The sequence below is a fragment of the Hevea brasiliensis genome, chromosome 16 (genome assembly GCF_030052815.1).
Source record: "Hevea brasiliensis isolate MT/VB/25A 57/8 chromosome 16, ASM3005281v1, whole genome shotgun sequence".
In the NCBI taxonomy this organism is placed as follows: Eukaryota; Viridiplantae; Streptophyta; class Magnoliopsida; order Malpighiales; family Euphorbiaceae; genus Hevea; species Hevea brasiliensis.
This window is the reverse complement of record NC_079508.1, coordinates 54,744,871-54,771,730: the sequence shown is the minus strand read 5'-3', so window position 1 is coordinate 54,771,730 and position 26,860 is coordinate 54,744,871. Positions and strand designations below refer to the sequence as shown.

Sequence of the window (26,860 nt, the reverse complement as noted above, 5' to 3'; positions counted from 1 at the left end):
AAAGTGTAACATTTTATAATAAATATTATATTATTAAATAATATAAATAAAAAAAATAATATTTTAACTCAAAACAATTATAGAATTTCCCTGATGACGGCCGTTGTTGACTTGCTGCATAGATTTGTTGATATCAGGAAAAAAAAAAAAATCCTAGCAATTTTTTATAATATATACTTTGAATTTATTATTTTAAAATTAGTATATAATATATACTTTGACTAAAAGGGTTGATTTTAAAATAGGAACCATCATAATGTAATTTAAAAATTAACATTAAAAGAATCTATAAATAACATTAATTTATAACAAGCATACAGAATTCTTTAGTAAGAAAAAAAAATTTTCCAGCTCATTCATCCAAATCTAAAATAATAATTTCCAAATAGGTTGAGTGAAATATCTAGTTAGTCATGTATTGGGAAGGGCAGTTAAACATCGATGAAAGCTTTCAAATGAATAGTAATAGAGATTCAGAACAGGATTCTGAGATTTTTTGAATGATTGAAGATTAAATTTTGAATGATACACGACCCACTTAAACCCATGATGCCCGACTCATTACCATGTCATTATTTCACAAAGTTAAGAGAAAAGGAAATACTGTACAAAGACCAGATTCATGGTTTCAGGATTATGAACTAATTGCATAAAGAGACAGGGACAAGACACAGAATCACTTCCGGCCCAACCTTGCCAAGTGCTGTTGATGTTTTGCCGCGGCTGCCTTGTCAGCAGCTTCACGCTTAAGTGTCCTCTTTGCACGTCGGCCGGTTCTATCCTTTGGAGCCTCTTTCTTATTTGGATCACGTGATGAACTAGCACCTGAGTCCTGGCTGTTTGGTCGATAGACCGGCCTTGCTTCTTGACGCCCTGCCCTAACATACCCATTGTCTCCCCACCTCCGATTACCAATACGAAGGTTTGGTGAATGGCTTAAGTAAACTTCATCTAAATCATCCTCATCATCCTCATATTCATATGGATAATAATCCTCTAAATCATCATAAACATCTTCATGATGATCCTCTACAATCAAAGGTTTAAACCATGCAGCTCTAAGCAGGAGGCACACACTTTCTTCAAACATGTAATCCTGGATGCTGTTGAATTGAAGAAATAACAACATTATTAAAATATAAATTTTTTAGAGAGAGAGAGGAAAAATGTACTAGATGTAAATAACATGGATAAAAGATGACGAAAAGACATTTCCAGTATACTTCTGGATGCCAAATTTACAAATTGATCTGATCATTCACTGAATATTTCACAGATGACGTATGCCGAGTAAAAGAACTCTGAATGATGCTAAGTATTGCTTACCTGCCATCAAGAGAACGATGAACATTAAGAAACTCAAATGGATATTTACATTGAGGACAGGTCGGTTTCTCACTGTATGTGGCCCATCGAAGGATACAGGTCACACTGCACAAAATAAAGAACAGAGAAGGTCCGTGATTAGTACAGCATGATCTTGCATTTAAAATTTTTTTACATCATCAATCTAAAAGAAAAAAAACTGTCCAATTAATCATATGGAGCTTATTCTGCACAATACTAGATAGTATGGCTGGCCATGACTACTTTATGGTACTGTCAAGTTTGAAAATATTTAATGCCTAAACACAGCTACAAGCTCGACAAGAAAATAATTCCCTCATAACAAATTCCATAGATTTATAAGCCATAACTATCATACACTGCTTTCACACTCCAGAAACCATAGAACATCACATAACTGTATGAAAAAACACAACCCATATAGATTTGTAAAATTCAGATAATAATAATTGATTTGAGGAAAGAAACCTTGTTATGGTGATCAAAGAATAGTACCACACACAAGTTAGTTATAATTACAACAATCCATAAAATCCAAAACGGAGTTATGATTTACCTGCGGAACCGTGATCTGTTACTCATGGTATGGACTTCTAGGATCATTTTAAGTGGTTATAGCACCTATCTTTAAAAAGAAATTAGGATACAATATGGACTTCTAACATGAATTGGTAGATTGTCGTATTATTTGTCCTAAGGGATTTTTCAGGGTCTTCATTCTTGTGCAGCTGGTTGTACAGTTAAAAAGTAAAGATAAACAATAATGACGAGGATGAGAAGAACAACTAAAATAAAAGAAAAAATAAAGTACCTAAGAGCATTACTAGGACCCTAAAGAGCATTACTAGAACCCTAAAGAGCATTACTAGAACCCTTTACAAGTATCATGTCAAAGAGAAGAGTTTGGCAGTCTTGCCACTAGAAAAAATAGCAGACTCACAAAGGAACTTCATTCTAAATAATCTCTTTACATTTGTGTACAGCACTTGTTTGCGTAATGAAAAAGAACATTGTAATCTAATAAGGAAAATTCCAATCAAATGAGGACATACCATCAAATTCAGAAAGAAGAACATCAAAATATAAGGTTGACTACACATATAAATAAAACGCACATTAAATATTAACAGAGACCCAAATCTCAAAATTACAAGAAATAACTTGCATATGCATTTTCTCTTTTATTTTTCTCCCTTTTTTTCATGTCAAAAATAATAGACCTATAGCCCAGCAACAAAACTAAATTCCTAACAGAGAAACTCCTTTCCCATGCAAACCCATGCAAAGGTATCATATTGGCTTTATCAATTAATGAGAGTTGCCTCCACCAAAAGGCTCACCCTTAAACAAAATCTACTGCAGACAACTCAACATATCAGGTTTTTGTTAAGTTGACAAGTTAGAAACTCTGCAACTCTACCCCACCCCCAAAAGCGCAAATCCCATTAGGCTATTTTTATTCCCCTTTGGAATTTTGGATCCTTTCAACCATATTTAGCATTAAGGATTGCCACAAATATCTGTTTATAGATTTAAAATTAGTGCCCAAGAAAAAGCTAATACAGATGGCAAGAAATTGGCATCAGCAACTTTTCCAAATACAATGACCAATTAACAGATACACACTGTATCAAGTATAAATTTAACATTATGACATATAATTAACCTACAATCCTCAAGAGGACTTTGCTATTGTTCATATGATTCTTCCCTAATCTTTGATGTTATTCCTCAATTTGATTTGACTTAATCCAGTGCCTTCTAAGCTGCCTTTTAAAAGTCCATACTCCCAGGGACCATAAACTACTGCCTTCAAAGGAAACATATGTAGAGGTAATGAATGAAATAATGAATGTGTGAGAGATCATTCCTTCAAGAAAAAAGAAAAAAAAAATGCTTTACCAGCACCCGAGTCTCAAAAATTGAGAGTGCCTCAACAACCCATTCTTGTCTAACAACCATCTAAAGACTGAATTCTAATAATCCAGAAAATTAAAACCATTGTGTGATTTTTCAATTTTGAAAGACCATTTAATTTTGGCAATTGTAACCTGATTTGAGAAAGTGGTTTCAGTTTTAGCCAATAGATCAAAATTCAAATACAAATTAATATTATAATATTAATAGATTAGAAATAAAAAATAATGGTTTCCCCTTTCTTGTCTGTCCCCCACTGTTCCCTCTCTCTCTCTCTCTCCACTATCCCTCACTCTTTTCCTCCTCTCTCCTGTCTTGATCATAATGGTTGAACCAACTCTGATGTGCAAATGAAAGGATGTCTTAGAATGGCTAACACTGTTTGATATTGATGAAATTGCTAAGCAAGTTTTATATCTGCAATAGAAATGGAGCTGCAAATAGTGGAAGGGTGATAAGATTGAGTCACTTTTATTTCTGTGAACAAGTTCAACCTTACAACCTTCAACACGATTACTTGTTGCAGTTTACAGCAGTTTATAATAAAAGTGGAACAATATATGTTCTAATCCCTAATTCATGCCCAATCATGAGAGTGAAGAAAAGTATTTCAATACTTCTATCAGAAAGATGATGAAATTGAATTTGTATGCATGATTATGCTATTTGTAGACCAGCAAACATTATTCATGAATTCAGAAATTTTAACATTTTGCGCCACATCTACACTTAAAAGTGCTAAGTGCTAACAGCTTCTTCAAGCGGCAACCCACCCCATGGGTTAGTTTTGTCTGACTCAAGGCAAAACTAAAGATGGTTACTTCAAAGTAGAAGAAAAATATTGATACTCAGAGCTAGGCAAGCAATCAGGGAAGTTCATAAGTTAATATGAATCTGTTATCATTTTATTTTATCACTTGCCAGAAAGAGGCATGTTATGACCATCAAGTGCTTCTCAGTTAGTTGGCATTCCTGATAAAGAGTATAGATTGGACAAGAGTAGAGTAAACTGATAGTTCATAGCACATATTCATTAGAAATGTCAAGCTATAAGACTAATCAAATGATTAGTTATCAAAAGCCCCAAACAACCACACTGAAGACAACCAGCAAAAGAAGAAAAATAAGATTCATGATTCATCATGGAATTATGATAGTTAATTTTTCCCACAAACCACATAGAATACAGTTGAATTCTTTGTGATGTAATACCAGTGTTGTTAAAGGTGCTTCAAGGCGCCAGGCGAGGCAACCCTCTAGCGCCTCACCTAGATTGCATGAGGCAAACGCCCCAGAGAGAGGCATCGGGCGAGAGGTGACAAAGGCGGCGCCTTTTTCATGTAACATTTACTTTTTTTTTTTTTTTTTACACAGCAAAAGATTAAAAGGTGATTTCCTCATGCAACACTCTTCATCATTAGGCATTACAAATTACAAACTAAATCTGCACTAATAGCTTAATCCTCTCCTAAGACTTAGACAATCACGCTAATTTAGGCTGGCTGCACATGAGCAAAACTATATTTGTTTCTTTTTTTTTTTTCTAAGTCATAGGTAAAAGAAGAATTTATACACCAAGAAGACCTAACTAAACAAGGAAAAAAGCAACTAATCAAGGATTACAGCAAATTGGAAAATAAATCAGGAATTATACAGCTAATAAGAGATTACGACAAATTAGGATCTAAATTAAGGATTATACAGCCAAATGATTATATAGCTGGTGAATTCCTAAGTCAACTATTCCTCAAATAAGGAATAAAAATAATTAGGAAAGATTTAGAGATTCTAACAGTATATATTTGACATTATCCATTTTGGCTGTAATACAAGATCTGATTAAGCTAGAATATTACTTTCCACATATGTAAATTTTCTTGTCCTATACAAATCCTATCTACTAAGGAATTTTCAGTGCCTTTTTCGTCAAATACTTATTCTAAACCCTAATAAAGTGGAGTTAATTAATCTTTATTTAAATTTCATTTCCTTTCTGTAACTTCATTATTTTTTTGCTTTCTATTTCTCTTATATTACGTATAGTGCACTGCAAATAATATATTTTCTTTCCTTTTCAATATGGTATTTTACTTATTAAACTAGTTAATAGTATGATATATATATATAAGCTATGACGCCTAACTTCAAAAAGGCTCTCGCCTCGCTTCTCGCCTTAATAACACTTTGCAATACACAGTTTATAGCATGTATATGTACTTTGCATCAAAAGAATGTATATTCACAAAACAATTCCAAGTGATTAAAATATAGGTATCACAAGTGATACAAGACATAAAATAAACATGCCTCATTTACAAAATTCCATCAACCAGCTCAGTACAAATTTAAACCATGGTCTCAAAAGGCGACAGGAAAGCAAGAAGTTTTTAATTTACTGCTCAACAGTGAGGCACAGTGTAAGCCTCATAGCATAGATGCAAGTCATCACAATTTTTCAAAACCAAAAGAAACAAATAAAAATAAAGAAATTAGCTAACATGTCAAAAGAAAATAAAAATAGCAGTTGCATAAAAATAAAGCACAACTTCCAAACTGCTTGTTGGGCAAATGCATTTGTCAAGATATGTATCCTACCAAATTCGCTCAATTTCATTAAGATAACATCAACCCCATCCCCCCATCCAAAAATAAAAATAATGATGATGATAAAAACTTGAATCATGAGTTTGAAGGAGTGTATTGAAGTTCCCACAAATTTTGAAGAAACTCTTACTCCCATGTCCCATCAAACAGCTAGTTTGATAATGTGTTAAAAATGAAACACAAATGGAGGTAAGGAATGAATAAAAGCACAAAATCAAGAAGAGCAAATTGTGGCATCCACACTTGTAAAGAGACAAGATAATGTACAATTACTATGGAAGGCAACCATCCCAAATCTAAGCAAAAAACTCTGGCCAAAGAAACCAATTCCTAAGTTCCTATATAACCTGAACAAGTACATTAACCTAAAACCATAGCCCCAGCTATCAATAACCCAAATATAATGTCAAGAAACTAACTCTAGAACACAGGTTAAACCACACCAACTAAAAATTTGTGTACAATAAAATCATGCGCAGAATTTGAAGCACCTTCCTTAGTTTTTCTCCTCTAGGATTGGAAAGGTTAGAACATAGAACCCGTGTTCTACACATCAACAACGTATTCATTACCACTGGAGTGAAGCCCCATATGCAACACAATTATAAGAGACCAACCAGAAATCATCTTTAAGGTACATTATGGGAACCCGTGTTTCTCATGTTTGAATCATTAAATGCAATACAAGAATATACAACAAAATTCTTAAGAGAAACACACCCCAATAGTGTAAACAGAAAAGTGATTGGTTGTACTAACCAGTAGGCGTGCTCACAACCTTTTATAAGAGCAGTTTCCTGAAGCACAATCTTATCCAAGCATATGGCACAAACTCCACCATGATTGCCACAAGGTTTTTCATGAATCTCCACCTTAGTTTCCACTTCCACCTGAAATCAAATTATCACGTGAATGAATTATACCACAAATCACAACATATTTATTTCTTAGAAGAGGAAAAAAAAGGCCCAATTTAAAAGGGCTTCTGAAAATGATAACAATGTATGCAATCCAGCCTCATAGTCACGAAATCAACAGATATTCTTTGAAGCTATTTGCACTAATAAGTTGTTGAATCACCGATATTGCTTAAAATTTTCATTCTTAATCTATCCACTGTTAACTTGAAATTAAATGATATAAAACTCAAACCAAGAACAAACATAGGTCAAATCATTTAATTTTCTTTCTACGTTTTCTCAGCAACCAAACAAAAGATGAGATCAAAAGAACACACACACAAAAAAAAAAATCAACTTTCTTCTTTTACACAGATAGATATATCAAATGGATCCGCTTCAAAAATTTAAAAGAAATCCCATATAACAATCCCTTCCACCAACTCTCAAACCCTTTTTCCCCCACCTCCCATGGGGAAAAAAAAAAAAACCCAGAAAGAAGAAGCACCTGATCTTGAATGGCTAAATGGGAAAGAGCGGTAGGCAGTTGGGGAGCGTCGACGTTGATGAATGAAGTCATGGTGATCTACCAGTTTCTGCTAATCTAATCTAATCTAATGAAATATAATCTAAAATTTATACAAAGCTAAAGGTTAAGAAAAAAAAGAAAGAAATGCAAAGATTGAAAGATAGATGCTGAAGAATAATTCTAATGAGATTCCAGAGCGAGAGAGGAGAAGCCTCTATGGTTAGAGGACGAAAAGGCCCTAACAAGAGGGGGGCGGGTTGTGGATGACATAAAAAGCCGTAAAAGTTTAAAATTCAACTCCAACATTTCCTTCCAGTTCTTGGGTTCCATTCCATGTGGGAATATTCTTCCTCTTGCACGTTTCTGATTCTTTTTTTTTTTAATAATTTTTTAATCCCAACTATATAATTTTAAACTCGACAACAATTTTTCTTATTTTTTATTGAATAATAAAATATAAGATTTTTAATTTTCAAATTTCAACGAAATATTTTACATTTATAACAAATCTTACTAAAAATTTAAAATAATTATTATTAAACATAAAAATACAATGAAAAATAATAATTTTTTCCAGCTCAATCCAATCTTTCTTTATAATTTTTCTTCTTTTTAATAAATTTTAATAAATATTTTTCTTTTTTTTAAAAGAGTATTATTTTTCTTAAAAATAATATAATTTTCTTGTTTAAGCAGGAATATTATCTGAATTTTCTTGAATGTCTTCCTAGAAATAATTCGAAGTGATATATAAAATAGTACCGAGCTAAACAAAAGCATTTTAGTAAAATTTAATCTCTTGGTGGGTGATGATGATTAGGGGAGAGTAAATTTTGATTTAAATTGAAAAATTAAATTGAATTGACTCAATTTGGTTCAATTGACTCGGTTTGATTTATAAATTTTGATAATTTTAATTAATCGATTTAGTTTGATTATTTTCATAAAAAATAAAAAAAATCGAACCAAATCAAAATTACTAATATATATATATATATCAAGAAAATTCTAAGATTTTTGAGTTTTGATTTTTATATTTTTTTTTTATATTTTTGTTATTGAGATTTAATGTTAAAAATATGAAATTTTATAAAATTCAGTTTGATTAGTTTAAAATCAAATAAAATTAATATTTATTGATTTGATTTGATTCGATTTTTTTTAATAATCAGTTTGATTCAATTTTTAAAATTTTTTAATTATAATTTTTAATTTTATTAATTCAATTCAATTTAAAATCGAACTGATCATTTGCACACCCCTAACAATGATATCCTAGTAGTAGGGTTGAGTATGTCGTTTGTCAGATCTAATCTCCGAGTAAGGTGGCTTGCATTGTGAATTTCTCAATATTATTAATAGCACAAAACGTAGCAAGGCATGAAATGGTTCTGAACCAACGAGTCCAAGCCCAACCAAGAATTACACCAGGATTTCTTGTAATCTTTTCTTATGAAGAAACGGAACACCAGCATCGGAAATTCGAGCCCGCAAAGGGAAGGGTTGGGCTCTAATACCGCATTAGAAAATTAAGTCCAATTATAAAATTCAACTATTAAGATTGACGAAGTGGATAGGTTATAAAGAGCTTCCTTTTTTTTTTTTTAACAACGCAATATTTCACAGAAATGTTCATTCATTGCACTGTTAAGGAATCCTCAATACCAACAAAAGATAACATGAAAAACGAGGATGATATGGTGGAGGATGATATGGTGGATTATGTCAAGTGGAAAATTATCTTTGCTATAGGGTGCTGGTTCCTCTGGAAATGGAAGAATGCAACTGTGTTTGAAGGGGAGACTGAAGACAATATGTAACTTATTGAGCACACAGCAGCTAGGAGCCAAAGTTGTTAGCTAGGCTCCAAAGTTAGTTATGGTTATTAGAGAATTGTTACAGCTCAGCAAATAGATTCATAGCAGTACTTAGAGAGTTTTCTATAATGTTCTAGAACATTTTAGCCTGTGTATAAGTAGATGTGCAGTTCCTGAAAATGAATGAAGTAGTTATTCATTCTCTCTTAGTTTTTTTTCACTTCCTCTGTACAGCTCTGTTTGCATAGTATCAGAGCCACGATACTGTGGCCTGTAGAGATTTGTGATTAGGCAATTATTGATTGTGAACTCATGGAGGAAGAAATGCAATCTAGTGTTCAAGGCAATGGAACAACCATCAGCAATTCATATTGTAACACTCCTCATCCGTCTACAGTGTAGCCAAGCAAAGTGTGCTACATTCGGTGTCGGAGCACCTTATCCTGTCTTATCGTGTACAATAGTAATCTAATTATATTATCATACGTATAGAAATTTTTTTTATCCCATTTTTATTTTTTTATAGAGACTCGGGTAGAGTATCTTCTGTTCTTAATTAGTGCATAGCGGCTTTTACTGTTACCTGTTAAAACAATTTATATCCATTTCATTTATTCATTCATCACATCATGTCTCATTTGCTCATATAAATTTTTCAAGAAAATAGATAACTCATTTCATTCATATAAAGTCAAGTACAATATTTACAATTTATATATAATCCAAAAATGATTTACATCATTTAATTACATATAATATCAAAATGCAAAATCTAGCTATACATGAGCCCTACCAAAATAACTGATGAGGTGATAATCTACACTGTAGCAGATCTGCTCAAGTCCTGTCTATGCTCTACTGCTGCTGTGGGTCTCCTGTACGTACGCGATGGAAAAACTAACGCGCTAAGCATAACGCTTAGTGGAGCATATATAAAGAAAAATAACTAAACAATTTAAAATAATTACTTTAAGTATAACCTTATAAGGTAACATACAAGTATATGAATTTACAGCCATTTTTTTTCATGCTTATTAAACTTTGGAAACAATTAAATTAATCGGGATCTTTTTATTCATGTAATTTATATTTGGTCTTATATAATTTATATTAATGTTTCTCTCATGTACTTGTTTAAATTTAAAATTTTATTTCTCATAACTGTGTCCAAGTAACCTATGACAGACTATAAAGACTGGATACACGGGAGTATACTAGTTAGACATCCGTATGTCTACCAAGTATACAACAGTCATATTAGGCACAAGGCCAGCGGGCAAGCATAAGCCAGTAATAATGAAAATTGGCACTATGGCCATCGGGCAGGCATAAAACTAGTAGGACAATCATCTTAGACATATGTTGTCTGTCAATGATTATCCCTGTGGACAGTACTGCAATATATAGTCCCCAATTGGTATACCAATCGATCCAAGCTATATAAATGAGTCTAGGTGTACTCTGAGCAAAATAATGTTATTTAATACTCATAGTTTCATTGATTCATGTCATTTTCATGCTTAGCAAGTTATTGTAATTTATTTCATCTCATATGCCAAATCATATTAGGAACCTTTCTCAAGGTCCAAGTTTAGTATCTTAGATTCACCTAGCAAATTGGTCAATACATGGCCCTTATTTGGCTATACTTCCTTCATGGAAGTTGTTCCTCTATGTATTGTCTTTGTTTTCCTTTTTGAATCATATCATTTGAAGTTTTAGAATTCAAGTTATGGTCAAATAACCATAACTGGTTCACTGTCTCTTTCTAGGTCCAGAATTAGGCAGATTCTGGAGTCTGTCTTGGTCTAATTAATTGGACATGTTACAATAATTTTTAGGCCTAATGATATTCATAAAATTTATTACCCTATGTCTTATGGTCCCTCAAAAATTTTAATTACAATTTTCTAAATTTTTTAGAATTAGTTATGGCCAAATCACTGGCCTGGACTCAGGTACCCTGTGTCCTCAGGGTCCAGGTTCAGGTCAGTAAATTTGACCTCTATTTTAGGATTTTTATATTCATAGTTTGAAGACCATGTCCAAAACAAAGTTGGAGCCCTATTTCTTAGGGTTTCAGATCAATATGGCTCATCCTAATTGGAGTTTTCTAGTGGTAGATAAGACTAAATGAGTGTTCTGGGGTCAAATGGTCACTTAAGTAATTTCCAAAATTCATACACTGAATTTTATACCTAGTAAATTGACTTAGTTTCCTTGGTTTCTGGGTTTTGGTCAAATCATCAATGTTGTAGATCTATATCTTATGGAAATTTTGCCACTGTTTTCATTGGATTTGGGTTTTTATAGACCAAGTTATGGCCATTTTTCCAAAACTGGTCGGGTAGGCTTATGCTCTGAAAATTCTGGGCAGAATGGATTCTGGTTAGTTTGGTAACCTCATTTGGGCTAGCAATTTCATTTGGTTAGAGGCATTTTTGAGCTTGATGTTCTCACTGAGAGTTATAGTCCTATGTCTAAGCTTTCCAATGGTATAAAATTCAGGTTATTTGAACCTATCTAGAGGGAGTTATGGCCAAATAAACACATACTATTCATTTGGTCATTTTTCTGGGTTTATTGCATGGTCATCCGGATTGGAACAGTGTTTAGGTTAAGTTATGGACAGAATTTGAGCAGGATTTCTTCATGAAAAATGAGATATTTTGAGTCTAGTTTCACTTTCAATTGGCATCATACCAATTAGAGTCACACAATTACAGTTATAGCTCAAAGAATACACTGGACTCATAGGTCCGAATTTCCTTTAAGAACATGCACTCTCAATATTTATTCCTCCTTACTCCCAAACTACAATTTGTTATTCATAGCACTTCTAAATATCATCAATCAATTCATCTCAACAAGTCAAATTCTAGTAATTGCACAAAATCCCCAATTTTCAATCAAAACCCTAATTCAAATTTTCCAAATCAACATACACCCATGCAAATCAAATTCTAACACATTAAACTTTATTAATCCACTTCCCTAGCCAATTTAAAACCATCAAAACCATCAAATTCATCTTCTTTTTAGGGCTGCTGAAAATCAATTCTCCCTTTTCTCAAGGTTTTCTTTTGATTTTCATGAAATTTATGCTTAGTTTAGCATGCTTCTTATATTTATAGAAGAAAGAATAGTAGTTAAAGCACTAACCTCTTTGGTGACTTGTTAAACTTCCCTTCTACCTCTTCTTATTACTATCAATAGCTTCTTTATGATGTAGAGAGAAATTTTTGTGAAGACGAACTAGGGTTTTAAGGTGGAAAAACTTAGGAAAATAAGCTTTGAAAGAAAAAAAAAATTGTGGGAGTTTGGTGTGGGTGTTTCACCCATGGGAGCTAAATGAAGAAGAAGAATTTGTTTTTAATTGATTTTTAAGTGTCTTCTTATCTTTTAGTGTAGGTTTGTTCAATTCCTATTAGTTACAAATTTTAAATGATATCATATGACATCATAAATATATGTTAATTATTTTTATATTATATCTTTTCTTTTCTTTTCTTTTCCTATTTTCCATTACTTAATTCATAATTTAAATTTATTTTTGATATTTTTAATCTCTTTTATTTTTAATTGACATTTATGTCAAATTTCAACTCTGGGGTTAAATTGACCAAAATGCCCTCCATTATGATTATCGGTCATTTTTTGTCTGTATCGATAATTAAATTTTTCTGAATTTTGTTTGGCATTCTAATGTTATTTAGACCTCAATAACTATTCATTGGAGTCCCCAAAATTATTTTCCTAGGGTTCCTTGTGGGTCTAGTGTCAGCAACTATCTTCACAGTCGCTTCCCCGTACGGTTACCCATCGTTATGACCCCGGCTTGTTTAACTCATTTGCAATTCATTTCTTTTATTTTTACTTACTCTTTATTCAGTCAATTTATGCCTCCTCACTCTAGTTTGAGTGTAGTTCCAGACATCCTAACTGTCCGAACAGACATTAGTCATTAGAACAGTAGAACGTACGGACCACCTAAAGTGAGGGCTTTACACATATAGTCTTCAAAACACTGATCACCCTGGCCTACTTTTGGTAACCATTCCACTGACTGGATCTATCTATCTTCCTTGGAGTCAACCAATGATGATCACACTAGTGCTAAGGACAAGCTTGGTTTTATCAATGGCAAATATGTTATGCCAAATGTTGATTCTCCACTTCTAGAGAAATGGCAATGTGTTGATAGCATGGTTTTATCTTGGATTTTGAACACTATTTCTAAAGATATTATTGATGCATTTTTATATGTGACTTTTGTGCAAGAATTATGGAATGAGCTTAAGCAACGCTTTGGTGGAAGCAATGGACCAATGCTTTATCAAATCAAATGGGAGATAAATTCTTTCAGTCAAGCAAACTTACCTCTGATGGTTTATTTCACGAAAGTGAATAAACTCAGGGATGAACTTTCTTGCCTAAGGAAATTTCCCGTGTGTACATGCAGTGTGGCAAAAGTAGTGGCAGATATTGAAGAAGAAGACAAATTGATCCAATTTCTAATGGGCCTTAATGACAATTACGAGCATGTTCGTAGTCAAATCTTATTGCATGATCCTTTACCAGTGGTGAACAAAGCTTATTCTATGATTCTCAGTGTTGAAAAGCAACGTGAAGTGCTCTCTATTTCTGATTCAGTTGATCATGCCAGTGCAATGTTGGTTAAAGATGTCAATGCTCCAAAGAATCAGAACTTCACTACAAATAGGATACGTGATTTTTTCAAGAAGGAAGATAAGTTCTGCTTCCATTGTAAGGCGCAAGGACATGTTCGTGAAACTTGTTTTAAACTCCATGGATACCCAAATTGGTATAAGGAGTTGCAACAGAAATGAGCTAATCAACAAAATTAGACTAATGCAGCTCAGTTCCATGAAACACCGCTAGATGCTGATATATTTGAATTTTCAATTCAGAAGTTGATCATAACTCCAACTTATCAAATATGATTCAACAAGAAATAGCAAAATATATGCAAGGGAAGATGATTATGGAATCATCCACTGCTAACTTTTCAAACTTCGCAGGTAATGAACTTAACCGGTGCCTTCTTAGTGGTAGTGATAAGAATATTGGGACCTGGATAGTTGACATTGGAGCTTGAAGCCATATTTCCTCAAACCTCAGTCTCTTTTCTCAACCTCTACGCCCAATCACATCTTCACCTATGTTTTTACTAGATGGATCAAAACAAAATGTTACATATATCGAAAATATTATTTTGAGACCTGATATAATCTTTATAGATGCACTATATGTCCCATCATTTCAATATAACTTGTTATCCATTAGTAAGCTTTTGAAATCAACTAACATTTTGGTTCACTTCTTTTCCACAAATTATAACTTATAGGACCAACGGACTAAGAAGACTATAGCTATTGGCAAAGAAAGTGTTGGTCTCAATAAACTTAGCCTCTCATCTTTCTCACAAGATCTAACACAATTTTCTATTTCCAATAAAAGATGTAATGTAGTTCAATCAAATAAAACCTCTTATACTCTTTGGCATGAAAGCTTAGGTCATGTATCACATACTACATTACTAAAGATTCCTACCCTTGATATTACTACTCTTGATTCTTTACCATGTGAAGTGTGTCCATTGTCAAAGCAGCAAAGGTTACCATTTCCATCTAGCTTTAGTCGTAGTAAATTTGCTTTTGAATTGATACATATTGATTTATGGGGTCCTTATCATACTCCATCTATCACTGGTGCAAAGTATATTTTAACTATTGTTGATGATTTTAGTCGAGTGACATGGACTTATCTCATGCGAGATAAAACACAAACTCTTTCACATCTTGTCATGTTTTTCAATCTTACAGAAACTCAATTTCACACAAAGGTTTAACAGGTTTGATCGAATAATGGATCCGATTTCATCAATACTTCAGTTAATCACGATTTCACAATTGTGGCATTTTTCATCAATGATCATGTTCTCATACTCCTCAACAAAATGGAATTGTTGAGCAGAAACATAAGCACCTTTTACAAGTTGCCCGAGCTCTCCTATTTCAATCCAATTTACCAAAAAGATTTTGGGGTGAGGCCATTCTTACTGCTACATACTTAATAAATCGAATTCCCTCTTTTATCTTATAATGGAAATCTCCATTTGAATTGTTATATAACAAGCCACCCACATACACACATCTTAGAGTCTTTAGGTGCCTATGTTTTACTACAAATACAAAGCCTCACAAGACTAATTTGAGCCTCGAGCAATCAAATGCCTTTTCCTGGGGTACGCTTCTAGCCACAAAGCCTACAAAGTCTATGATGTCAAAACTCATAAAATGTTCATCTCTAAGGATGTAGTCTTCCACGAGTCGGTGTTTCCTCATTTAGATACTTCAGCTGTTAACATTCCCTACATACCTACTGTGTCACACACCCCATTACCAAATATTCCTCTTACGTTTTTTGAAGACTTTACTGATTTTACTTTTCCTTCCCAAAATAATACATCACGTTTGTCCATGTCACCATGTCCGAGACTACTGCTCATTAAGAGTCCAGTCATTCTCCAACTATTTCTTCTCCTACGTTATCTCTAAAGTCTCATGTCCCTTTATGTCGTAGTACTCGTCCCACTTCCAAACCAGTATGGCTTCAAGACTTTGTTGCAAATGTTACACATGATTCTTTACCAATAGTTATATCATCTAATTTTCATGGTACTACAGGTATATCCTTACCCTACAACCATTTAATTTCTACCCTTATCTTTAGTAAACACTATCTTGCTTTCATGACTAATGTGTCCTCTATTAAGGAACCTTCTTCTTATCACCAAGCTAAGACAGATGTCAGGTGGGTTTATGCCATGGAGCAAGAATTGGAAGCATTAGAGCGTAATCACACATGGCAATTAACTAATCTCCCTACACACTAAAAGGCCATAGCATCAAAATGGGTGTACGGAGTCAAGTATAAACAAGATGGAATGGTGGATCAATTCAAAGTTAAACTTATCGCAAAGGGGTATAACCACATTGAAAGGATTGACTATATTGATAGGTTTTCCCCGGTAGCAAAAATTGTTATTGTCTGGATATATCTTGCCATTGCGTTTGCTGGGCAGTGGCCTATTCATCAAGTTGATATAAACAATGCCTATTTACATGGCTACATTGATGAGGATTTGTACATGTTACCTCCAGAAGGTTATACTAAGGCAAAGGATGGATAAGTATATGAGCTTGTCAAGTCCCTCTATGGCTTAAAACAAGCAAGACAGTAACAGAACAAACAGTTCACTAGTAAACTTAAGGAGTTAGGTTCAATCAATCATCCTCTGACCATCACTTGTTCATTAAAGCTTCTAATGATAATTTTCAAGCTCTACTTTTATACGTTGATCTTGTTCTCATCACTGGTACACACGAGGAATCGATCATTGCCACCAAAAAATTCCTTAATTCTAAATTTAAAATTAAAGTTCTTGGCTATGCCAACTATTTTCTAGGAATTAAACTTGCACGTTCCTCTGATGGTCTTTTCCTGAGCCAGTGAAAATACATCTTAGATATGCTTCATGATGTTGGCCTTTCAAATGCCAAATCAGTACCATTTCCTATGGCTAAAGGACTTCACCTTACTCCAGACATGGGAGATTTAATGCTAGAACCAAAACGCTACCATAGAACTGTGGGTAAACTTCTTTATTTAAGTCTTAAATGACTAGATATTACATATCCTACACAGTAGCTCAGTCAGTTTCCTCATTCACCTAGTACACCCCATTAGCAAGCTATGCTTCAGGTCCTTAGATATCTTTGGGGTTGTCCCTCTAAAGGGGTATTCTTTCCTGCCTCATCTTCCTTCACATTGACTGCATACTGTGACGCAGACTGGGCAGCATGCCCAACCAGTCGGAGATCTATTACAGGATATTGTATCTTCTTAGGATCTGCCCTTGTTTCCTGGAAATCTAAAAAACAATCAACGGTTAGTCGTTCCTCAGTCAAAGCTGAGTATAGAAGCATAGCGAGTACAACTTGTGAACTTAAATGGATTTCCTATCTTTCACAAGACTTTCACATCTCAGTTCACACTCCCATATCATTGCATTGTGATAATCAAGCAGCCATACATATTAGTAACAATCCTACTTTCCACGAACGAACCAAGCACATTAATATTGATTGCCATGTTGTTAGAGACCATGTCAATAATGGTTTTTTGCAACTAGTTCATGTTTCATCTCGTCTTCAGCTAGCCGATGTTTTTACAAAGTCCCTGTAACACCCCCGTTTGCATAGCCTGGTAGATTTCACTGTTCCAGTGATCGGTGTCGGTCCGGACAATTAAGGAGATTAGAGCCACACTTAAGACAACTTCAGAAGCCATAAACACAAATAATTAGTAATGTTTAATTAGTTAACTATAAATAAGAAAAACAGAACATAAGAGGTTAAACGAGCCGAGAGTCACAGCGATGAGTGACCTCCTCAGGAACGACTGCGAAGTCATTTTAAACTCAAATTTCAAACCGTAAAAAGTGACGCTGTGGTCCTTAGGACCCTTATAAACACAGTGGAAAAGAGAAAATCATGAAAAAGAACTGTTAAGCCAGTCAAATAATTAGGTCAGGGAGCCGAAAGAAATATTGGATTATTTGCAAACCGGGATGAACCGGCGAGGGGCAATTTGGTCAATTGACCCCGAGAGCTGACTCCTGACCTAACTGTCCAATAAAATCGGAGAAAAGAAAATTTCGGAATCGAGAATTAAATTAAAGAACTAATAGAAAAAAATAAATAAAAAAAAAAGAAAAAGAAAAGAAAGAAGTTAGAAAAGTCAAAGATGATGTCATAAAAGAATTAATTAAATATTTATTAAATTAGATTTTTTTTTATGGTCTTCCATAGCAAAATAAATAAAAGAAAACAAAAGAAAAAAAAAATTAAAGTCATCTTCTTCAAAAAGAAAAACGTGACTCTCTCTTCCCTCTCCCATAAACCACCATTGTTACACTAGAGAAGCTTGAATCCAAGCTTTCTTTCAACCATTTAAGCCTATTTTGACCCCAACTTGACTTATTAGAACCTGATTTAGTTACTTGAGAAGAAGTTTGATCACAAAAGAAAGAAGAAAAGTAGAGGAAAATTGAAGAATTAGATAGACAAATTCTGCTCACTTAAGGTAAACTAATCCAACTTTTCTTTTTAATTTATATGATGGATTTAGGGTAGAAATGAATGAGATTATATGAAGAAATTGAAAAATATTGCATGATTAGGAAGAGAGGGAATTTTCAGCCAGCCATGGATGTATGAGTGTGGATGTATTTTAAATGAATTAAAGGAATTAATAAACTTGCATGAGTATGGTAGTAAGATGAAAAGGCATAAATGTAAGTAATTGTAACAATTAAGTGAGATTAGGGTTTTGTATGCTAGAGTTTGTGAACCAAATTTTGGAGAAATGCATAAATGATGACCTTGGTCTATTGTGAGATGAAAAATGGTCAATAATGACCAAAAGAAATGTGTGGAAATTGTTGGAATGAGAATCAAATTCGTAGGTCCAATGGTCATGCTACTGGCAGCATGACCAAACCCACTTTGAAGGACCAAAACTCAAATTTTACAAGTCCAATTGATATGCCACCAATTGGGGATGAAAATAGACATAAAATAGCACAATTTTCATTAAGGAACCATGGCAAAAAACTGACCAAAACTTAGTGAAACAATTGACCAAAGTGAAATGAGAGCAGGCTGCCCCTGCACCAAATTGACCAAATGAACAGTAACTGTTCATTTGGTCATAACTCGAGCTAGGAATGTCAAATTGACCTGAAATTTTACCAACAATTAGATAAGACATAGATCTAAAACTTTCATGAAGACCACCACCCCAAATTATTCCATTAACCCATTCAAATTATTGAGCAAAGTTAAGTTACCAAACCTGCAACTCTGCAGAATTTCCATTGAGCAGTAATGTTTGAAGGGTTATAACTCTTTCTAGAAAACTCCGATTTAGGCGATTCTTGAACCGATGGAAACCTAAGACATAGTAGAACATTTCATGTGAAGAAAGTTAAGCCAAATTATGAACTTAACTTGACCAAATTACTGAACAAATTTGGATCAAAATCTGCCAGAACCCAAAATCTCAGCATGAACAGTGCACGTGAATAGTAATAGTATTTTGGCCATAACTTGAGCTAAAAAACTCCGATTGAGGTGATCCAAAAATGAGAATACACTTAAGACAATAAGGAACATTTTCTATGAAGGAAGTTTTATCAAATTCCAACAATAGATCGACCAATGGAACAATGCAACTTCGGAGCACCAAAACCGAAAATTGGCAATTTTGCCAAAATGACCTAAGTTTTGAGAAAATGACCAAAACCAACAAGTTTAATGACCAAAATGTGGTATGTGGGTGAAGTTGTAGTTCCCATACCTATTAAGCCTTAGAAAGTCAATAATTTGACTTGAATAGTGTAGTGAATAGTAACCCGAAACACAAAATTTCGAAAACGTCGAATTTAACACGTTAGAGCTAGGTAAATGTGAAGCTAAGTTTATTTTGGATTTATTTTAAGTTCTAGCACTAAAACATTGTAAAATTGCGTGTTTCAGTGGAAAAGAATACCGGGACAGAACCCGAGGAGTCGAGTCAAGGCCAACAGGCGACTCGTTTGAGGTTTGTGCACAACATCACTATGTTTTAAAATGTATTGATAAAGTGAATGAATTATGTATTTTACATCTGCTTTAAATTATTGAAAATTTATTTGTGACATTAGTGATGATGTTTTGACTTAAATTGTGAAAGTTATTGTGTATATTGAAATGACAATGTTTAGCAAATTGTTAAGATAAGTTTTGAAACCGCAGTGTCATGACCATATATTTGAACACCTCACTAGCACGACTAGTGGGGGTAATTAGTTTCGAATTTTGATTCCTTCTCTGGAGAAGTGTTGAGGTGTGCCAGTAGAAGAGGATGTGAATGGATATCCATATATTTGAGCTAGCTAGCATTGTGATGTGATTTCTCTTTAGCCTCTGGCTATTGAGATTCATGTGATTTCTCTTTAGCCTCTGGCTATTGAGATTCTATTTGTTTCAAATGGCATGATCTAACTGTGGGTTTTATGAAATGTGTTTGATACTTTGAAATGAACTTGGTTCGTATTAAAATCTCATGATTTATGTTTTGTGTTTAATGTGCATGTTTAGCCAAAATTTTGAATAAATGTGATTGAAGTTTTGCATAAAGATTATTTTAGTATGTTGTGCACCGCTGAGTCCTAGTACTCAGCGATAGCTTCTATTGCTGTCGCAGATACAGAGACTAGAGGAGCAACAGACTGAGCTGCTGAGGATTGAGGATCGTTCTGCTTTGAAGCTATCGGGTATAATTTATACCCTGATCGTAAATATTATTTTGATGTATGTAATGCACAGAAATGTATGGACATGTGAAGATGGGTTTTGAGCAGCTTGTACAAAATCTGTATAAAATTTGTAATAAACTTTAGTTTGGATTTTCTTAATATAAATTTTTGTATGATGAATACATAAATTGTTTATCTTTAAAAAAAAAATATGAATGTATGAAATTGATTGACTATACATTAAGGACTATTGAATTTTGAACTTGAGAAATTTATTGAAATGATTGTGAAATTGATTGAGTTTGATTGTGAAACCGAAGTAGTGGTTGAGAAAAACTTTTAGAAGTGCTTTTTACAGGTATTTGAAGAACGGTTTTCTCAAAATACAGAGGAAACTCTGTCAAAATTTTTATAGAATTTGCGAAAAACTAAAATGGACCAAAAATATTAACTAGTTTTAATTTTAACTAAATGTTTTAAATGCCTATTAGAAAATTCTCACCACTTAACAAAAGTAAGAAAATTGATTTAAAATCCTTTGTAGGGTACTTAATAAGTTATCGGTAGGTGAAGTTCGGTAATTCAATAGGTATTCTACGGGATCATGTTATGCCTTACAGAGGGGTAAGGTGTGACATGTTTTAGTGGTATCAGAGCAAATTTTTGAAGTATGTTTTAACCTATGAATTTGTGTCTTTTCTTTGTTAAGTACAACTGCTCAATGTCCATAATTGTTACATACAGTGCATTACATCATGAATATGAACTAACGGAGGGAAATCTCCTTATGTTACTTGTTCAGGAGATACCCTACCTGCATCGTTATGGAAGAAGGGGATCGCTCAGTTGAGCAGTCTGTTGAAGCTGAGGCACAAGAGGAAGCCCCAGCTTTGCAGAATGTCAGTGGGTCAGCAGCACCAGTCTCACAAATGCCGCAGTTCCCTGCACAATTCGCACAGCAGATGGCTGCGATGTTTCAGCAAATGGCTGGGGGTATGCCTGCTCAAGCTCCACCCCAGACACCTATGACACAACCACTGCCTCCAGCTAAACAGTATGATAAATTACTGAAGTATGGGGTTGCAGAATTTAAGGGTACAGTGGACCCTTTAGAGGCAGAGCAATGGCTTGAGAGAATGGACAGAGTGTTTAAGAAATTGCACTGCCCAGATGAGCTGAAGTTTGAATATTCTGTGTCGCTACTGCAAGGGGATGCGTATGATTGGTGGAAGACCATCCCCCACAGCTTGGCTGAACCACCAGTGCTGACCTGGGATGACTTCATCAGAGAGTTTAGACAGAAATACATCCCAGATGCATATGTTGATCAGAAACTGCAAGAATTTTTGAGCTTAAAACAAGGAAATCGATCAGTGGCAGAGTATGAGAGGGAGTTCTCCCGCTTGAGTCACTATGCGGGGAGTCTCCTTACTACCAGCAAGGAAAGGTGCAAGAGATTTGAGACGGGTTTGAAGCCCAGTATAAGGATGCAAGTTGTGGGATTTCGACACAGCAACTTCTCAGAGCTTATGTCTCAAGCACTTGAACTGGAGAGGATTGAATCAGAAGCAACCCCAAGGAAAGAAAAATCAGAAAAAGCTAAGAAATCAGAGAAAGACAAGGGGGAAAAGTCTATAGAGCCGAGTTCTGGTGGGACTTCTGGGAAAAAAAAGAAATTTAATGGACCCAGTAGGGGTCGAGGTGGAAGATTTAGTAGAGGCAGATTCTTCGGACAGAGACCCGCTAGGTCTGGTCAGCAGTCGAGCAGGGGTTCACATTCTGCCCGCCCCTGTGAGACTTGTGGCAAGATTCATGGGGGGGGAATGCTATTGGGCCACTGGAGCCTGCTTTAACTGCGGAGGCAAGGGTCATTTAGCAAGAGACTGCACTAGTGCTCCATCTTCAAGATATGGTCCAGCTCCTACTACTGCCGAGGGATCTATTCAGAGTCCTGCTCTCAGAGGTTCACAGTCAGTTGGTAGAGGAAGAGGTAGAGGTAGAGGCACTGCTTCTGGTAGTCAAGGCACAGTTGGTCAGTCAGGACAAGGAAGTGCTTCAACCAGAATCTACACAATGAGACAGCGACAAGAGGCTGAGACTTCTGATGTGGTAGCTGGTACATTCTCTATCTCTGATCAAAAAGTATTTGTATTGTTTGATCCGGGTTCAACTCATTCATATGTTAGTGCTAGCATAGTCAGTTCACTTGCTGTTCCATGTGTGCAAATGGGTTTTGAAGTGCTAGTAACTAGTCCGTTAGGACAAGAGGTCCGGGTCAACAGAATCTATAGAGACTGTCCTTTGGTGATCCAAGGACATGTTTTCCTGTCAGACTTGATTGAAATGCCCTTCAGAGAGTATGATATTATCTTAGGCATGGATTGGTTAGTCAGGCATCACGCCATGATTGACTGTAGACTGAAGACAGTCACTTTTGGTCTTCCTTTGTACGGTGATGTGATAATACACGGGGAGAGGCATTTACTGCTATCAAACATTATTTCGGCTGCACTAGCCAGAAGAATGATCAGAAAGGGGTGTGAAGCATACTTGGCACATGTGATAGACACCCAAGTGGAGAGTCCAGCACTAAGGGACATCCCTACTGTATGTGATTTTCCGGATGTATTTCCTGATGAATCGCCAGGATTACCTCCAGAAAGAGAGGTGCAGTTTGAGATTGATGTTATGCCTGGTGTGGACCCAATCTCTATAACGCCATACAGAATGGCACCTGCAGAATTAAAAGAGTTGAAAGTACAATTGCAAGAGTTGCTTGACAAGGGCTTTATCCGCCCTAGTGTGTCACCTTGGGGAGCGCCAGTGTTGTTTGTAAAGAAGAAGGATGGCACTCTCCGGTTATGCATTGATTATCGGCAGTTGAATAAGGTGACAATAAAGAACAGATATCCATTGCCCCGTATTGATGACTTGTTTGATCAGTTAAGGGGTGCAGCTGTGTTCTCCAAAATTGACCTGAGATCAGGTTATTATCAGCTGAAAGTACAAGAGTAGAGTATTCCTAAAACTGCCTTCAGAACCCGCTATGGCCATTATGAATTCCTAGTCATGCCATTCGGGTTAACTAATGCTCCTACCGCTTATGGATCTGATGAACACTATCTTCAGACCATACCTCGACCAGTTTGTTGTGGTATTCATTGATGATATATTGGTCTATTCGAGGAATGCAGAAGAGCATGATAGACATCTGCGGATTATACTGCAAACTTTGAGGGAAAAACAGCTATATGCCAAATTGTCGAAGTGTGAATTTTGGCTGAAGGAGATATCTTTCTTGGGGCATGTAGCATCAGAAGAGGGTATCAAGGTAGATCCAAGTAAGATTGAAGTCGCCTAATTGGAGGCCACTCGGAAATGTCACGAGATTCGCAGATTTTAGGTTTAGCCGATACTACCGTAGATTTGTGAAGGGATTCTCCATGTTGGCATCTCCATTGACCAAGCTGCTTAGAAAAGATGTAAAATTTCAGTGGACGGATAAATGCCAACAGAGTTTTGACGAATTGAAGAGATATTTGACTGAAGCTCCAGTCCTGACTTTACCTACTCCGGGTAAAGAATACACATTATATAGTGATGCTTCTCACAATGGGTTAGGCTGTGTATTGATGCAAGATCGAAATGTTATTGCCTATGCATCACGCCAGCTAAAACCGCATGAGAGGAACTATCCAACACATGTGGAGCTTGCAGCTATTGTGTTTGCTCTTAAGATCTGGAGACACTATTTGTATGGGGAAAAGTGTTACATCTATACAGATCATAAGAGTTTGAAGTATTTGGGCACCCAGAAAGAGTTGAATTTGAGACAGAGGAGATGGTTAGAGTTGATAAAAGACTATGATTGTCTGATAGACTATCAGCCAGGGAAAGCTAATGTTGTGGCTGACGCCTTAAGTCGCAAGACTATGGCAAGTCTACGAGTTACTCCTTTGTCTTTGGTACATGAGTTGAGATCATTACATGCCAGCTTAGAGATTAATGATGAGGGGCAGACAGCAGTTGCATGGCATGTACAGCCAGTGTTGATTGATCAGATCAGAATGGCTGCTCAGAATGATCAGAAATATAAGAAGCTGATGGAAGAAGTCCGACAGGGCAAGAAACCAGAATTCTCAATCAGAGATGATGGTTTACTACTACACCAGGACAGAATATGTGTTCCTAATGATGTTGAATTGAGGAAGATCATTTTGAAAGAAGCACATGAGTCTCCTTTTGCCATGCACCCTGGTGGCACAAAAATGTATAGAGGGCTCAAGGAACATTACTGGTGGATGGGTATGAAAAGGGATGTGGCAGAGTTTGTATCTAAATGCCTAACTTGTCAGCAAGTGAAGGCCGAGCATCAAGTACCCGCTGGGTTGTTACATCCACTACCAGTACCAGAGTGGAAATGGGAGAGAATAACGATGGATTTTGTGATGGGACTTCCGAGGACACAGAAGAGTCATGATGCAGTTTGGGTCATTATTGACAGACTGACTAAGTCTGCTCATTTTCTGCCAGTTCGGATGGATTATAGTTTGGAAAGATTGGCCAGGTTGTACATTGATGAGATTGTGAGACTTCATGGAGTGCCAGTATCCATTGTATCAGACAGAGATCCTAGGTTCACTTCTAGATTCTGGGGTAGTCTTCAGAGAGCCCTAGGAACTAGATTGAACTTCAGTACTGCGTTCCACCCACAAACAGATGGCCAGTCTGAGAGGGTAATTCAGATCTTGGAGGACATGCTACGGGCTTGTGTGATTGAGTTTGAGGGTGGTTGGGATACACACTTGCCTTTGATTGAGTTTGCTTACAACAACAGCTACCAATCAAGCATTGGGATGCCTCCATATGAAGCTTTGTATGGCAGGAAATGTAGAACCCCGTTGTGTTGGGATGATGTGGGTGAAAGAAAAATGATTGGATCCGAAATTGTTCAGCCAACTGAGGAGAAGATTAGGGTGATTAGAGATCGACTTAAAGCTGCATCAGACCATCAGAAGTCCTATATTGATTTGAAAAGAAGGGATATTCAGTATGCAGTGGGTGAGAAAGTTTTCCTCAAGGTTTCTCCTTGGAAAAGAATTATGAGATTTGGCAGAAAGGGGAAACTGAGTCCTCGCTTCATCGGGCCATATGAGGTATTGGAAAGAGTGGGTCCTTTGGCATATCGTTTGGCACTACCTCCAGAGTTGGAGAAGATACATAATGTCTTTCATGTGTCTATGTTGAGGAGGTATCGATCAGACCCATCTCATGTACTACCAGTGGAGGAAATTGAAGTGAATCCAGACCTCACATAGGAAGAAGAGCCCATACAAATTGTAGCTTATGAGGTGAAGCAGCTACGGAACAAACAGATACCGTTGGTAAAAGTGCTGTGGAACCATCATTCGGGCCAGGAGGCTACTTGGGAACGAGAAGAGGACATGAGGAGACAGCACCCACAGCTGTTCAGAGATTGATACCAGGTAAAATTTCGAGACGAAATTTATTTAAGGGGGGGAGAATTGTAACACCCTCGTTTGCATAGCATGGTAGATATCACTGTTCCAGTGATCGGTGTCGGTCCGGACAATTAAGGAGATTAGAGCCACACTTAAGACAACTTGAGAAGCCATAAACACAAATAATTAGTAATGTTTAATTAGTTAACTATAAATAAGAAAAACAGAACATAAGAGGTTAAACGAGCCGAGAGTCACAGCGATGAGTGACCTTCTCGGGAACGACTGCGAAGTCATTTTAAACTCAAATTTCAAACCGTAAAAAGTGACGCTGTGGTCCTTAGGACCCTTTTAAACACAGTGGAAAAGAGAAAATCACGAAAAAGAACTGTTAAGCCAGTCAAATAATTAGGTCAGGGAGCCGGAAGAAATATTGGATTATTTGCAAACCGGGATGAACCGGCGAGGGGCAATTTGGTCAATTGACCCCGAGAGCTGACTCTTGACCTAACTGTCCAATAAAATCGGAGAAAAAAAAATTTCGGAATCGAGAATTAAATTAAAGAACTAATAGAAAAAAATAAATAAAAAAAAAAGAAAAAGGAAATAAAGAAGTTAGAAAAGTCAAAGATGATGTCATAAAAGAATTAATTAAATATTTATTAAATTAGATTTTTTTTTATGGTCTTCCATAGCAAAATAAATAAAAGAAAACAAAAGAAAAAAAAAATTAAAGTCATCTTCTTCAAAAAGAAAAACGTGACTCTCTCTTCCCTCTCCCATAAACCACCATTGTTACACTAGAGAATCCAAGCTTTCTTTCAACCATTTAAGCCTATTTTGACCCCAACTTGACTTATTAGAACCTGATTTAGTTACTTGAGAAGAAGTTTGATCAC

The 26,860-nt window shown here is 35.5% G+C and overlaps 2 protein-coding genes across 2 annotated transcripts; one reads left to right on the top strand and one right to left on the bottom strand.

Annotated features, from left to right (window-relative positions):
* Positions 1–456: 456 nt before the first annotated feature.
* On the bottom strand, positions 457–7,590 carry LOC110658728 (uncharacterized). Its single transcript, XM_021816457.2, has 4 exons — positions 7,276–7,590; positions 6,628–6,758; positions 1,327–1,431; positions 457–1,103 (listed from the first exon to the last, which is right to left on the bottom strand). Exons 1-4 carry the CDS (start codon positions 7,345–7,347, stop codon positions 677–679), a joined length of 735 nt encoding a protein of 244 aa, XP_021672149.2. The 5' UTR covers positions 7,348–7,590; the 3' UTR covers positions 457–676.
* A 5,677-nt stretch (positions 7,591–13,267) lies between these two features.
* On the top strand, positions 13,268–13,963 carry LOC131174666 (uncharacterized). Its single transcript, XM_058138420.1, has one exon. It carries the CDS (start codon positions 13,268–13,270, stop codon positions 13,961–13,963), a length of 696 nt encoding a protein of 231 aa, XP_057994403.1.
* The last annotated feature ends 12,897 nt before the right edge of the window (positions 13,964–26,860 follow it).